General features: G+C 38.8%; 1 protein-coding gene across 2 annotated transcripts in view; it reads left to right on the top strand.

Moving 5' to 3' along the window:
* Nucleotides 1–16,519, top strand: part of pkd1a (polycystic kidney disease 1a) — a 111,109-nt gene that overhangs the window by 31,888 nt on the left and 62,702 nt on the right. The window contains exons 4-10 of one of the 2 annotated variants that reach the window (XM_041784932.1): nt 1,322–1,393; nt 3,087–3,271; nt 4,568–4,818; nt 5,245–5,505; nt 6,916–7,084; nt 13,991–14,168; nt 15,588–15,802. In XM_041784932.1, coding sequence (XP_041640866.1) covers nt 1,322–1,393; nt 3,087–3,271; nt 4,568–4,818; nt 5,245–5,505; nt 6,916–7,084; nt 13,991–14,168; nt 15,588–15,802 — 1,331 coding nt within the window. The remainder of the gene's footprint in view (nt 1–1,321; nt 1,394–3,086; nt 3,272–4,567; nt 4,819–5,244; nt 5,506–6,915; nt 7,085–13,990; nt 14,169–15,587; nt 15,803–16,519) is intronic. The other variant, XM_041784933.1, reaches the window with a different exon arrangement.

A 16,519-nucleotide genomic window follows, 5' to 3' on the forward strand; every position in this document is an offset into this window, starting at 1 on the left:
AGCCTTTCAAAATGAGGTTTATGTTAATCTTTACATTAATCTGCTTGCAGTGTTCTAAAACCTGCTGTGTGTGACTCGACAGGCTAAATCGTTGGTGACTACATCAGATGGTTTGATTCGAGCTTCACTGGCTCAGTGCAGACTGCTGCGACTCTCACCAGCGACGTTCTAAAACCGTCTCATTGGGCTGTGATTCTTTGGTCTGAACTGAGCTCTAGTATGGTCTTCCTGAAATTGCCATTCACACCGGCCTTTGATCAGCACCACAGAGTGGCACACTTATCGTGACTAATAACAGTCTAAAACCTCCTCAGCCTGGTTTAATTAAACTACTGAACATCTAAAATTGCTCGAATTAGCAGCTAACTCTGTAAGAAACAATGAATGCTGCCAAGCAACTAAGATGCAGCTGCCACTGCAGAAAAATGTATCTATTTAAGTGCAGCAGTTCAGCAAAAGTTATGCATATGATAAATGTGAAAACAGTGAAAATGTCTGCCACGATCTCTCTAGTGTTAAGAAGGCAGAAATCCTTGGAGTAAGCTAGTTAGCTCACCAAAGTATAAAGACACACATAAACTGCGTAATGCACACACATATGCACACATACACCAATCAGAGCATGATTAAGTTCAATTACAGCTCACTGCTCCAGGCTCTCATTACTTCCCTCTATCCCTCTCTCCATCTGTCTCCCCCTCCCTCCCTCCACCCATTACCTTATTTCTTCCAACCATTGAGCGCACGTTCCAGTGCATGTTTATGTGTGTGTGCATGTGATGAGAGAGGACTCGGGTGGTTTCCATCAGTTCCTTCCAAAACCACCACACAACGGCTCCATTATGTAGCCGAGTAGATGGAGGAGAGAGGGAGGGAGAGGGAGATTAAGGAAAAAGGAGGAAAAAGAAGAGAGAAGCATGGAAACGAAGCAGAAGAGTGGAAACAGTGGGAAGAGAAAGAAAAAAAAAAGTTTAAATGCTTATTGTTACTCAGCAGTTCATGTCTGGGATGTATTTGTTTGGTTTAATTGTTCAGCTATGTGAGTCAGTTTCATCTATGAGGACGTGAAAATGTCTTCTCTGTGACAAACACAAACCCAGAAGTCATTTTGCGTGACTGAGTAAATTAATGATTGTGTAACATTGTAGCAGTCACACATCTTTATTCTTACAGTGATTGAGTGCTTGACTTTCTCATTACTCTCCTGCCAATTTGACAGAAAAACAGTAATTTCAACAAATCAATGCCGACACTGTGTGAAGTAGAAAGACTTGGTATTATTTAGTGTAAGCATGTAATCGATTTGCTTTGTGCCCATCAGTGATTTGAGCAACAACCTCATCACCACCATTGAAGAAAGAACATGTGACAACCTGTGCAATTTAACCCAAATGTAAGTGACGACAATGCATTGCTATTTTCTGCTTCTCTGCGTTTGTTTTTTTCTATTTTTTCTCCAGCAAAACAAAACATGAATAGTAAATCAAACCTCCACCTCCAGAAACATATGCACGAGCAAACACACACATCTGATCTCATGCTTAAATAGGCAGCAGGTTTCCAGTTACCTCGCCTACACTTAAGCTGAAGCTCAGAGCAGCTCTATTTCAGATCAGAGTGGGAGGTAGTGAGTGGTAATTATTCCTCGGCAGCTCCCAAAAGTTTTCTTCTTTGAGCAGAGTCTGTAGTTAAGTAGACTTGTAACTAATAGAGGCCATATCATTCCTTCTCATCTATAGGAAATCACAAGGGAAAATGGAAAAAAGTCTAAAAAAAGTGATTGATTTCTGAGTTTGAAGTCAGAATTTTTGAGTTGTGATAGTAAGAAGAGGTTCTACTCTGAATTCTGAACATCTGACTTCAGACTCAGCTTTCTGATTTAAAAACAAAATGTTTTAGTTTGAAGTACAGAGTTTTGAGTCAGAATTTTTGATCAATGAACAGACCAAACTCAGAATTAAGATTATTTGATAAATGTGACTCATTCTGTCTTTACCTCAGACTTTGCAAAACAAAGACATAGGGCCCTGTCATACAAACCTTTTTGTCTTCATTATTTCTACCTGATGCAGTTGTCATTTTTACACTGCATATTTCAATGTTCTCAATGTTTCAATGTGGGTCCTATAGGACAGGGGTTCCCAAACTTTTCAGTCCGTAACCCCCAAAATAACAGGATCAGAGAGCAGTGACCCCCACCTTCCCTTGAGGGAAGATAAAGTGCACGATGTTGCATAAAGCATTATATATAAAACTTGCATTTTAGGTCATTTTTTTACGTTTACTTACATTTAAGCACAAATATTACTTGATAACTACGTTTTTATTTTAAATGTAACTCTTTTTAACAGTATCTTTTCACAAAAATATATAAAATGTATGATTAGAAATCATATTAAATTTCTCTTTGTTTTTTGGAAAGCATCTCTCAACCCCCCTGGGGGTCCTGACCCCTACTTTGGAAACCACTGCTATAGTAGACCATTTGAGAACCAATGGTTTAGAGAGGAAATTTTTGAATTTTTTTAAGTTGGGTTGTATGAGGTACTTGGGTTGTATGGTAGTAGTGGTATTAGCCTCCAGTGATTTAAGTGTACGTTGCTCTTTTAAGAAGGGTCGTACTAGCAGGGTAGCTGGGCTATACAGCATATCAGACAGGTCTATTAAACAATTTGAAGTGTTTTCTGTTTTACCCAGAAAACCTCTGTGTTTGGTGCTGTTTTGTAATGCATCATTCAGTTATGTGTTTTTCCACCACTGCATATCATCATCTCCTGCTCAGCTGTTTCGGCACTGACAGAGACAGACTCATTTGTGAGATGTGCTGTCACTCTCCTTGCAATCTTTAGTCAGCAACAGCATTTTTTATGTTGTTAAAACTTGTTGGTTAAGAACCTTCCTAGAGCTGAGATTAGCCAGTTAAATGAGAGGACTCAGAATCTTGGGCCATTTTATTCTTACTTGTGTAAAAATGTTTATGAACCATCCATCTACAGAGTGAAAATAATAAAGGAGATTTGTTATCCTTCTCTTTGTCAAGTTTCACCACATTTAACTCTACCTCTTCTCCTGCTCCTCCCCTTCAGTGACCTGAGCAGCAATCCCTTTGCATGTAACTGTGAGCTGTTTAAGCTGGTCAGCTGGCTGCAAGAGAGGGGGGTGCGCGTTCGACGGCCGGATGCCATGCTGTGCAACCAACCTCCTGAGCTCCGGCACCAGCCTCTTCTCAATGTCAGCCTGCACACCTGTGGTATGAGACAAAAGCACACGGGTACAGAGTAGACAATCACGGTAGCATGTCATGAAAATAAAAATATGCAGCATGTGTATTTGAATATGATTGAGCTCAATGTCAATGCGCCTCATAGTAATCATGAACTTATCTCAGGATTCTTTATAAAAGAGCAGGTCATGACCCTTCTACTTGCTATGTTATATGAAAGATCCAACTTCAGTCCCTTTTTGTACATATATGCGCCATAATAGCAGATGTTGTGCGGCCTAATGGATAAAAACCAAGGATGAAACCATGATAAAATGTCTATACAATAATCATACCATTTATATTTTAATAATCATTAAAACTTGATGGTACCTGTGCTTTAATATCACATAATACCATGGTCTTGGTGAATACTCGATTCTTATTGGCTCTGGAAATTCCATTGGTGTCCATTAACTTCTGATATATGGACACGTATTAAACTTCTCAAGTAGTTCTGGTCAAAAAATCCTTAGTTTGGAAAAAAAATCTGATTGTGGGAGTAGCATACACCCTTGGCTTTAGCTAATCCTCATCTGCTCAAATCACTATGAAAATTGCTCCCAGACTTTGTAGCATGTCTTGTGAATTAAAAATATTAATGCAGTGTTGAAGTCAGCAGAATGGATGTTAATTACCTCAGACAGATGGCTATACTATGTGGTCTGTTCATCAATATAAAACTTTTAACCCAAGCTCTTCTCAGCTTAGACCACTAAGCCAAGTATCAACATTATTATTATTGAGGACTCGGATTGATGAGGAGCTTGGGTTTAAAATATGACTTGTACATCTGTTTTTTCTCTGTTAACTTTGGTACTTTTCTGTCCTATCAATTATAAAAACAACTAAAATTGTGTTATTTAAAGCACATGTTATAAAACCAGAAAATATTTTAATGTTTTACCAACAAAAGGTAAATATTGCTCCGTGCTGCTAATTTTACTTCTGTTGTTTTTTAGTATAAAACTTGGTCAAATGATTTTTGATTTTTGCTCTACTTTTTGAACATTTTTCAGCAAAACTACGATAACACTTAGAACCTAGATATCAGGTCACTGTAATCATGGACATGAAATTTTAGCATCTCTTATACTGTAAAGGTCTTTTTATTCAAGAAAAAATAAAGAAATTCAACAAGCAGTGGCTGGAATTATTGCCAGTCATACGTGACATACAAGTATACATGAAAATGTAGAAATGTAATATTTTTTATGTTGATGAGGGGTACTAATGGCCTAGTGGTTATGCCCCTTGTACAGATTCAGACATGTATGTGCTGAGTTACAACCTTGTCCTCTACAGGTCCAAACTTTGCAGCTTGCCTGGAGGACAGCAGCAGTGGTGGAGGTGGGCGGAGCGAGCTCGTCATCTTCTCCTCCTCCACACCTGGAAACTTCACACGTGAACAGTGTAACAGTGTGTGTTTCGCTGCGTCACACCACTACGGAGGCCTGGGGACAAAACACGAGTGCCTATGCAGCAGAAACCTAGAGCCCAACTTGATCAGCGGTTCTCAGTGCTCTACTGCCTGTACAGACCCCCATGTTATGAAGGTAGGCAGCAAGCGGAGGGTGGTAACTATTTCAATGTGTAAGCTTTTAATGACAAAGAAACTTCTAATCAAGATCCTCTTCAGTGTAGGTTAGTCTGGTCAGGATTTCCCCTGAACCTTCTTATAGCCACCAACAACTTTACTCAGGGGTGTGATTGACTTCCTTTTTTTTCTTATTCAGTTTTATCAGGAAGGTAAAGCTATTGGAGCAATAATCCATAACTCCAGCTGAAAACCAAGAAGTATTGTTTACAAACCAGAGCAATTCCCTGTAGTTTTTCAGATTTCAGTTGTTGTTTTTTACATAACCTTGATAAAATATCATAAAACCACAAAAATCTAAAAATTCTGGTAAAAAAAAAAGAACGGTTTAATCAAATTTTTAGTCTTTATGCATATTGACATAAAACCGGCTTTCTTTTAACAGAAATGTGGGCTGACTCTGGCTCACGACGTGTTTGCGGTGGACTTCTCTGTGTCACTGAAGCCTCTTTCTCTGCAAAGTGTTCACGACAGCATCAATATCTCTGCTGCCTCCTCTGTGAATCCAGTGACATTGTCTTGGGACTTTGGTGACCTTTCACCCCGGGTTAACACCTCAGACACAGGAGTTACCAGGGCAACCCACAAATATGGAGTTCCGGGACGTTTTGCTGTCAGTTTGATAGCTTGGGCTGGTCATAAGGAGGTGAGAAGGAAAATAAGAAATCTGTCGGGGGTTTTTTAAGATTTAAAGATGAAATATCATAGCTCTTTCCCAAATGTAGTCTAAACGAATCATCTGTGCTGCGCATTGTCAAAATATAATCTGGATGAAGCATCAGAGGAGGTTTAACCTGCTGTAAAGCAGCTATAAACAGTCCCTCTCAGAGCAGTCAGTTTTGGTGTCTTTTTAAATGCAAACAAGCTCCTTCTCACCCCTCCCCTCTCTTCTGTGGGCTGTGCTAGTACTTTTAAACAGATGTGTGTGTTAATGTCCATGGGTGGAGATACCGGATAAGGGGCAGAAATTATTATAATGGCTCAATGTGATGTCATAATGAGTGCATATTCTCTGCAGACCATCAGATTTTCAGACACAGATGTACCCTGAACTAAGGATTATGTTTGCTTGGATACTACAGATACCCAAATTTTGAAAGGGGTCTGGCTGCAGACTATACATTTCTGATGGCCACTCTCACAGTCTGTTCATGTGAGACGCTGTATATATTTAAGAAAGGAAGTGCTGTAACATTGTATATCCAGTTTTAGAGTTTAGAACAATTTAACTTTATTCACAAACAAAGTCTGACAATTACATTCATGAAATAACCACATTGCAAATATTTCAGACTAAGAAACATTTCATAAATAAAACAGAGAAAGGGGTCAGAGGTCAATTCTGACATTGAATTATGCATAGATCCGTTTTTTAGGTAGTTACATGATGGTGGCTTGCTTTAGTTTTGTTAGCTTTAGCTAAAGCTAACATAGCTATGCCAGCTACACCACTCAGTTATTTATTGCTAGGTAAGCTTTAGCAACGTGAGCTTTAGCAAACATAGCTAAAGCTACCGTCACACAGTCACTAACGTCACACAGGTAATATAGCTGCTTTGTGAGCTTAGCTGAGCTATGTAGCTCCGTTAGCAAGGTAGCTGCATTAGCTATGTTATGTATAGCTGATGCAAGTAATGGAGCTGTGTAAGCTATGCTGGCTGTGTTGGATAGAGAACAAGCTTTTTTCCTGTAAGCAGACTTTTTACTCAGCTTTATGAAATGCTTTGTAATCAGGTTTTGCAGGTGAGGCTTTTGACTTTTAACTTTTGGTATCCCTTGCCCAAACCCTAAACAAAAGTTAAATCATATATTATTTCTAAACTTCTAGTATGTATTTCCATTTTTTTGATGTATGGTATCTCAGATGATCAGTCATGAGAGTGGCTGTCAGAAATAAACAGTCTGCAGCCAGACTGCTTTGAAAAATAATAATACCAAATATTTAAAAGTTGGTTTTCTGAACAATATTTCCCTTTCAAGAAAAGCTCATTTTGATGTTTTTAATAATACTTGTTCAACATGCAGTGCCAATATTTTGCTTATTCACATGCTTCAGGTCTCTGCACGTGGAGAAGTGACTGTGACTCTTCCTCCTAAACTGGAGCTGCACTGTCCAGCCCTTGCTGTGGCCAACAAGAGTCTAGAATTTAAACTTTTCAGCTGGGGCACTGTTGGAGTAGCTGTTGATTGGAAGATCACAAGGGATGGTGTTCAAGTTGCCAAAGGTAAGAAATATGAACACACAAGATGGTGCTGCATATAACTATAAGATGATTGAATTTCTTTAACTAATAAAAGTTTGATCTCATGGGCTTATTCACATATAAGTAGGTTTCCTTAAAAAATAAAAATTCCTATCCACACACGCTACGTTCTCAAAAACATCCTTAAACACATAAACGTGCTGTTACGTGCTGTAAAGAGCATGCAATGTCAATAGAAAGCCATTCTTTACTGTGTGGGCGAAGCAGCTCACCCACAGACAGCAATAATGTCCTAGACATGAGAAAAATGTTCTTGCTGTTCCTCTACAATGACCATTTCATTTTCAAAGTTGTCCCACCAACCAAAACCAGGTCTCATCCAAAACCACCAAAACAGAGGAATATAGCAATGGGGCGACAGGGATACACCATGTAACATTGCACTCCATCATGCTGCATTACTCGCATGCTGTCAGGACATTGTAACAAGGAATTAATTAAAAGAATAACTTACAGAAACAATCAGTCACACTCTTATTCACACCTATGGTCGATTTAGAATCACCACTCAACCTAAAAATCATGTCTTTGGTCCCTGGGAAGAAGCTGGGGAGCTTGGAGGGGACCAAAGCATGCACGGGGAGAACATGCAAACTCCACACAGAAAGCTTTGCCCAGTGGGGGACTTGAACAAGGACCTTACTGCTGTGAAACAACATTCTAATTACTGCACCAATGAGCAGCTTGTGTGATGCTTTGATTCTATGAAAAAAGTTATAATTGCCACTTAAGTTAAACCTTTTGTAACTTCTTTTCTGCTCACTGTCTGATCTTCACACAGTCACATAATTACTTCCCAGTATATTGTCTAAGGTTACTCATGTGCCTCCTCTTTTGCTTTTATTATGAGACAATGACTCCTTCACATCATTGACAGTATGCTAAAATTTCATGGAATTGTTGATTGTCTGATGTAAAATATTTTAGGTTGATTGTTGTACCTGGAGAAATTGTAGGTCCACTGCCTGCTTGGTTTCTGTAAAGATGCAGACATAGCTTTTAGAAAAAGAAAGTGCTAGGAGACAGTACAAGGTGAGAGTATTGAAGTGATTTACTGGAGGACAAAGGTAGAACATGAAACTTATAAAACGTGACAGCCAGTTCTTTTAGGCCATCTCATCCTGACAGTGAGGACATTTGGTCCTTTCAATTCAAATCCTCTCTCACACAATTTCAAGTTTTTTTTCTCCTCTTTTCATTTATTCACTTTTTTTGTGTATGTCCTTTTGATTTCTGTTTGTCTCAGCCTTCAGAAAGTTCAACTCTGTGTGGGCTAGCTTTAAGAGCACCATTTTCATTAATGCAACCAAAATACAAAACGCTACTTGACAGAGGTCACTGAGATTGTCAAATGCATGTAGTCATTGTAGGCAAAATCTATTCTGTTTCAAAATACACAAAGCTCTTTTCTTGGCCATGCCAGCCTGGCACAAAAGTTGGAAAAGCAAAAAAAAAAAAAAAAAGAAAAGAAGAAGATATAAATGGAGCTTTAACCCAGTGACAACTTTTTGATAAACTTTTCTGTTACGACAGCAAATTAGATATTATTATGAAATCATACCTGGGGACTACAGATTCATGGTCATCTCAGAGGACAAGCAATTCCTGTGGTTGGGCCTGACCATTTTAATGTGTGGACTTGTTAAATGACTAATGACTGGAGCTTGTATAGTACATTTCTAATCACCTTACCACTCAAATGTACCTTTTCACGTTGCTTGTCACATTTCCTCATTCACCCCTCATTCACTGACTGATCATGGAGGCTTCTTAGTAGAGTGGCCATCACTATTAGCTAATCTCATTCACTCATTCACATGCAACTGACAGCAGTTGGGAGTTAATTTTCATCGACTGTGACTATAGGAGCCTTCTGGTCGAGAAACAACCAACTCTCACCTTTTAAGCTGCTGTCGCCCCACCTATCTTATCTAGTCTGAAGTTAGAGTATGCAAATGATAGCTCATTAAGGCTTTGCTCATTGAGGATATCTAAATAAGATACTGGGTTTGTACTTTATGTTGCAGTGTCTATAAAAAGCATTCACCCCCTTGGATGTTTTACCCTTTTATTGATTTTATGAATCAATCATGGTGAATTTAATTTGCCTTTTAGACAAAACAAAAACAAATTCTTTAATGTCAAAGTGAAAACAGATTTCTACAAGGTAATGTCAATTTAACAAAAAGATGTAAGGTAAAATAAGTGACTGCATAGATATTCACCCCATTTAAAGTGACTGACCTAATTCAACAGAGGTCAAGCCAACTGTGCTAGTAGTCTCACAGTTAGTGAAAAGGAGATCACCTGGGTTAGAGTAAATGTGTCTCAGGTGATTGAAATATAGAAACACCTGTGTCTGGGAGGTCCAGTCAATGATTAATCAGTACTTTTGGCTACCATTACACCATGAAGACAAAAGAATACTCCAAGCAACTCAGAGAAAAGATTATTGAAAAGAAGAAGTCTGGGCATGGATACAAAGCACTGCACATCACATGGATCACATGGATGAATCACATGGGTTCAGGTTGTAAAAGCCTAATTGTAGGATGCAGTTTGTAATTGTATATATCAACCTTGTATTTTGACAGTCTTGCCTATTTACGATATGACCTTTAGTGGTTTCTTGAAAGCTATAAAGACCGTGAGTTGCTTGTTTTAGATCTCTTTGTGAACTGGTCATGGTCCTGAACTGACCCTCAAATAGAACTTAATGAGTTTTGTTGGCACTGCAGTCACATTTTTTTGGTCACATTTGTTCATTTCTTTACAAATACTTTCAAACCCATCAGTTACAGTTCAACCCCTTAAAGCTTTGCTTGTTCAAAACTGTCATGGCAAATTCTTGCACCACTTCACCATCCCTCTGCTGACTACCTCCATCACAGCTGACGTTATGATTGTTCTCGATGAGTGCAAGTGGCTCCTGCTCCCCATCAAGCCTGCAAAAAACTGTGTAACTCATGATTGAAAGCAAAGTTGCATGTGTTCTGACAGAGCTGCTCGAACTGAGGTCACACTGTAAACGATCTGACCTGAATCTGACCATGTGTGAAAGTGGTTCAAGTACCTGCTTTAGGTGATTCACAAAATACAGAGTTAATTTCAATCACTAAGAAGAAGGATTTAAAGATATATCCCATTAGAATCTCAAATGATATTGTTGCATATATATCCATCAAATCTCAAGTTAATGAAAAAAGAATATAAGATCATAGCTTTTTCTATACTTAGGCAAAACAAATGATAGCTATCAACTGGAAGAAAACTGTTGCACCTACATTAGGTGCTTGGATTGAAAGTATGGTAAACTGTATGTCAGCAGAGATAAAAACATACACACTTGGACAAAATTGTTGGTACCCCTCTGTTAGTGAAAGAAAAACCCACACATAAATGGTCACAGAAATAACTTGAATCTGACAAAAGTGATAATAAATAAAAATTCAATGAAAATAAACCAATGAAAATCAGACATTACTTTTGAATTGTGGTTCACCAGAATTATTTTAAAAAACAAACTCATGAAACAGGCCTGGACAAAAATGCTGGTACCCCTAGAAAAGATTGAAAATAATGTGACCATAGGGACATGTTCAACCAAGGTGTGTCCTCTAATTAGCATCACAGGTATCTACAAACTTGTAATCAGTGGGTTTTTCCTTCCATTGACAGAGGGGTACCAACAATTTTGTCCATGTGTGTATATCCTGAAAAATAAATTGCAGATTTACAAGAAAATATTGAAACCCTTTGAGGAATTTATGAAAAATGTTGACCTAGGAGAGCTTCTACAGGAGAGAAACTGAGAATAAGATACAATATATAGCCAAAAGTATTCACTCACCCATCCAAATAATTGAAATCAGGTGTTCCAATTACTTCCATGGCCACAGGTGTATAAACTCAAGCATCTAGGCATGCAGACTGTTTCTACAAACATTTGTGAAAGAATGTGTTGCTCTCAGGAGCTCAGTGAATTCCAGTGTGGTACTGTGATAGGATGCCACCTTTGCAACAGGTCCAGTCGTGAAATTTCTTCACTCCTAAATATTCCACAGTCAACTGTCAGTGGTATTATAACAAAGTGGAAGCAATTGGGAACGACAGCAACTCAGCCATGAAGTGGTAGGCCACGTAAAATGATGGAGCGGGGTCAGCGGATGCTGAGGTGTGTAGTGTGCAGAGGTCGCCAACTTCCTGCAGAAAGTCAATCGCTACAGACCTCCCAACTCCATGTAGCCTTCAGATTAGCTCAAGAACAGTGTGTAGAGAGCTTAATGGAATGGGTTTCCACAGCTGAGCAGCTGAATCCAAGGCATACGTACATAACCAAGTGCAATGCAAAGCATCGGATACAGTGGTGTAAAGCATGCTTCCACTGGACTCTAGAGCAGTTGAGACGCATTCTCTGGAGTGACGAATTGTGCTTCTCCATCTGGCAATCTGATGGCCGAGTCTGGGTTTGGCAGTTGCCAGAAGAACGGTACTTGTTTGAAGTTTGGTGGAGGGGGGATTATGGTGTAGGGTTGTTCTTCAGGAGCAGAGCTTGACCCCTTAGTTCCAGTGAAAGGAACTCTGAATGCTTCAGCATGCCGAGAGATTTTGGACAATTCCATGCTCCCATACTTTGTGGGAACAGTTTGGGGATGGCCCCTTCCTGTTCCAACATGACTGAGCATCAGTGCACAAAGCAAGGTCCATAAAGACATGGATGAGAGAGTTTGGTGTGGATGAACTTGACTGGCCTGCACAGAGTCCTGACCTCAACCTGATAGAACACCTTTGGGATGAATTAGAGCGGAGACTGAGAGCCAGGCCTTCTCGTCCAACATCAGTGTGTGACCTCACAAATGCGCTTCTGGAAGAATGGTGAAAAATTTCCATAAACACACCCCTAAATCTTGTGTAAAGCCTTCCCAGAAAAGTTGAAGCTGTTCTAGCTGCAGAGGGTGGACCGATGTCATATTAAACCCTATGGATTAAGAATGGGATGTCACTTAAGTTCATATGCGAGTCAAGACAGGTGAGCGAATACTTTTGCTAATATAGTGTATCTAGAGAAATACAGTGATGAACCTCAAAAAAGATGGAGCAGGATCGAAATTTTTAGGTTATGGTTTATACTAGGGTTGTCCTGATCAGCATTTTTGGCCATCCCGATCTGATTTTTTAATACTAAATATCTGCTGATAATGAGTCCTGATCCGATACTCATAATTACCTAGATTAGAGTTTCAGTTGTTACCACTAGATATCTTAAACTAATTCCATTTAACTCAGTACAGCCAATATTGTTGTAAAAAACATAAAATCTCATTTCTGCTCAGAATGGTGTAATATCTCTGTTTCACTTTAATTATCTGTCAAAAATAGATTTACATGTTCACTGTTCAGTATTCAATCAGGCAATCAAAATCAGCAGTCAAAAAATTAACTCAAATGACCTCAGATTCACTTAGAGGTGGTGTAACAGAGTCAATAGTCACAATAACATATGAATTCAATGAATGAATTTTAAATGTTATAATTCCACTTAGAATTGAACTTGACTCTATTTGTCACACAAATTGGTGTAAATAGGATCTGATACATGTGATCGGGATTGGGACATCCGTGGTTTATACACGGTATAAATGTATCTGTGTATACATGCACGGATTTCTACTTCGGTCTTGCAAATTAGTTTTTGAAAGAGAGTCTAATATTATATCTGAAAGAGGATGGGTGGGTTGGTGTCAAATGTATTCATTTGTTCTTATGTTTGTTAATGTAAAAAAGAAAAATATCTATGATATAATGCCTGTAAATTATTGTCAATTATGCTACAAAAACTATAAAAACATTGTTCAAAAAAAAAGAAAAAGAAAAAGGATGTAGATGACGCAATCAGTGGATTGAAATCAAACAAAAGTGCAGGCAGTGATGGATTTCAGAGCACGGGGTAGGTAAAAGTTAACGCCAACCTCTCTTAAAGTCATTTAATCTAACTCTAAAAGATGGGAGGCTTCTGCCAATGTCAGCTACAAGATATTTACTTCAGTTACAGCTAAGAAGTTTGAGAACTTGAGATGTAGACCAATTAGGGTTTATCAGACCCATGACAACATTAAGTGTACTCTTGATATATCAAATTAAAAACAAGTAAAAGGTGCTATATTAGCTACCCTTGATACATAGAAGCTCTTTGACAGCATAAGCTGGAATTTTGTCAGGTTTTAGAAAGATTTGTTTAAAAACAAAAAATCTGACTGTGTTAGAGTGGCGACATGTTGGAAGAATTATTCTGTGCATGCATTAAATGTGTATATTGTAGCTATCAAAAGGTTAATCACAGGATTTCTGTAGTTAATCACGATTAATCCCACCCTTATTATCTCATTCTAAATTCCCCTACTTTACCTTTAAAACTGGTTTTGTTTAATTTTGGAATTTTCTACACTCTTAAACTAAGGGTAATTGATTTTGTTTGGATACAGACCTGCTCCATAGGTTAATTTGGGACTTTGACTTGAACTTGATCTCGGAAGAAGGAACTTGTTATGGATTGAAAAGGAAAACAGCAAACAGTACAAAGGTAGATGTTTAGCTTGTCCACTGAGCTGTCTTTGATATTTTATAAGTATGGCCTTACATAGCACCTCTCTCAGAGTGTGAATGGTTAAGTTTGACCTGTGTTACTGAAAGTAATTTGAGCAGTCAGATGGTTAGAATAGTACACAACCCCTCAAGTCCAGTAGCTATTTACCACTTCAACTGTTGAACAAGTAAAGTGTTTTGCGTATCATTGGTTTAGAAATAAAATTAATGTTGGTGGGACTTTGAATAAACTAGGGTATAACACACTTTTCTGTCCTCTTTCAGCCTCCCCTCACTGTCCACAAGACGGTATGTATCACGTTGAGTCTTCACGCTGTTTCCAGATCGTTACAGTGGAACTGAGCTGGACAGATGCGCGACAGCGATGTTTGCACTGTGGTGGGGATCTGGCAATAGTCAGGAGTGATGCACTGCGTAACCTGCTGGCACCCAAAGTCACACAGTGAGTGCTTTTTATTGATGAGGTGCAGATTTTGTACAATAGTAAAATATCTTAAAATCATCATGTTTTTTAACTTCCACAACTGAGATAGAAAAATAAAATGTAAATACAATTGTACTCAAGAACCTTTTTGAGTGCTTAATCTTTGGTTGTCTTTCATCTATTCTTTTGCGTGATGTAGATTTCTATTTCCTCTGAATGACTATTGTACTGATTCTCATTTATTCACACATTGTAGTTATATAAACTGGTATGTGAATAGATTAAATCGTAGTCATGGCCATGTCCATCATTACAAAAAATATTCATTTTTTCTTTGTATATGTCTTCTTTGTTGTGCTCTGTGAATTGAAATTATGTGCAGTGAACTGAAATGAAGAATCCTTTGACTTGTTGCCTCTCCGAAGGACACCATTGTTTGGATTTTAGGTTGGAAAGGGTTGCAAAAAACACATCTGTAAAAGCACAGCTGCATTATAACACCCAGGGAGGAGGAGTCCATAGTTCAGTGTGTGTTTTTGTGAGGGTAGAGGCCCTGCCTTTATAGACCAAAGCAGATGAGAGAAGGAAAAACCTGCTGCAGATGGAGCTTATCCCTTTTCTTCTCCTTAGCCTTAGCCTGTTTGTCCCTCCACCCCCACGCTTACATAAGGTGTCCATTTTTTAACATCTTGTTTTTTTTATCTTTACCCTCTCCTTGTCCCCCTCTGCTCATATTTTTTAAAGCTTTCCACCACTCAAGGTGCTGCTGTCAAAGTACTGAGAAACCATTTAGTGTTTAGGGTTTACACCAGCATCGTTCAGCATTTTACACCAAACAAAATATTTGTAATGTTTGATTGTTGTCTCCATGTTTTGTGCATTTGTCATGTGATTATCATGAGTCACTCTCTCAGGAAAGACTATTTGTCCTGTGACAGAAAGAAAAATGGGGGGGGGCTGTCCATTAGAGGCCTCATGGGGCGCAAATCCAATTCATCAGTCGTAATCACAGGAATCTACTAAATATCTGACTTCGCCTTGCTAACATCCCATTGGGGCTCAATCAAAGCACATTTTCATGCTCTCTGCTCTGCAATCATTGATCGTTCCAGGCAAGCCATCAGATGCCTCAGTGCCACTTTATGAGACATTGATTTGAGTGTGAATGTTTTGTTGGAGGTTTGTGTGCAGTATTATTCTGTTCCAGAGTATGAAAGGGAAAAGGACATTTTTCCCTGTCTTTATTCTCCCTTGGATTAGATGGATGTTCAGTAATAATTTTATGTGAAATTTGTCTTGTCTTATATATAGAAATGTTGTGTACGTGCCTTCTTCTGTAAGTGACACAGCCAATTTTCCAGCTGCCGGCAGCCGAGTAGCTAAATGTCAAGCAGGCGCTGTGTTAATCTGTATCTCACCCTTCTGTTTCTGCCCAAGGGAGCGAGGTGTGTGGCTGGGTTTGAGTGATGTTGACTCTCCAGGTAGGCTGCGCTGGGTGAACGGCTCCGAGGCAGAGGAGGGAGAAGAGGGCCTGCCGCCTCGATCCCCAGTCTCCCGCGGAAACCTGTGCGTCTCCCTCGATCTGCGGGGTCAGCCCAGTTCACACCCGTGTAACGCAAAGCGAGCCTACGTCTGCCAATACAGCCCCCAAGGTATGCTGCACACATTCACTGACATATCCACACAAACAAATGGAGTAGTCTAAAGGTCTAGAAAACCATATAAAGAGCAAGATACCAAGGCTCACATTTGATGCAAATGTAATTTCCCACACATCCCTCTGTGCCTTGGTTGTTTTGGAAAAGGGGAGAATTTCCACCTACTTCACAATCAATTTTAAGTGAATTTAGCTGTCGCACAAAGAAGTGTACAAAGAAAAATCTCCCTAGTCCCACTCAGAAGACCAGCACTCTAACACACCTTTTATTTTCAAGCATTATTTTTAACAGCTTCTACATAAAAAAAAAAAAACTCCCTGACACAGTTAATCATTTTGAGCATTATAGCTTAGTTTGATTATTTTAGAGAAGAGTCTTTTATGTATTAACATATTTAAAGAAGACTGCTTGTAAAGTTTTGTTATTTCACTTACAACTTAAAAAAAAAAGGAACCAAAAAGGGCGACCACATGCATTAATGTAAGTAATTATTATTAAGGTAGAATATGTAGAGTTTTCGTGCTGAATGTATATACCAGCATTAATTGCGGCGGCTTTTTAGATTTTAGTCTTAGTCTTAGTCACAATGAAAGGGTTACCAGTTTTATTGATAACTGTGTTAAAATTTCCCCCACATTGTGAGGCATCTGGAAAATCGGGTGTCCAGTTTAAAGGTAATACTTTACCGACAGAAGGCACCAGAAAAATTAC

This window comes from Cheilinus undulatus, linkage group 4 (assembly GCF_018320785.1).
Source record: "Cheilinus undulatus linkage group 4, ASM1832078v1, whole genome shotgun sequence".
NCBI classification, from domain to species: Eukaryota; Metazoa; Chordata; class Actinopteri; order Labriformes; family Labridae; genus Cheilinus; species Cheilinus undulatus.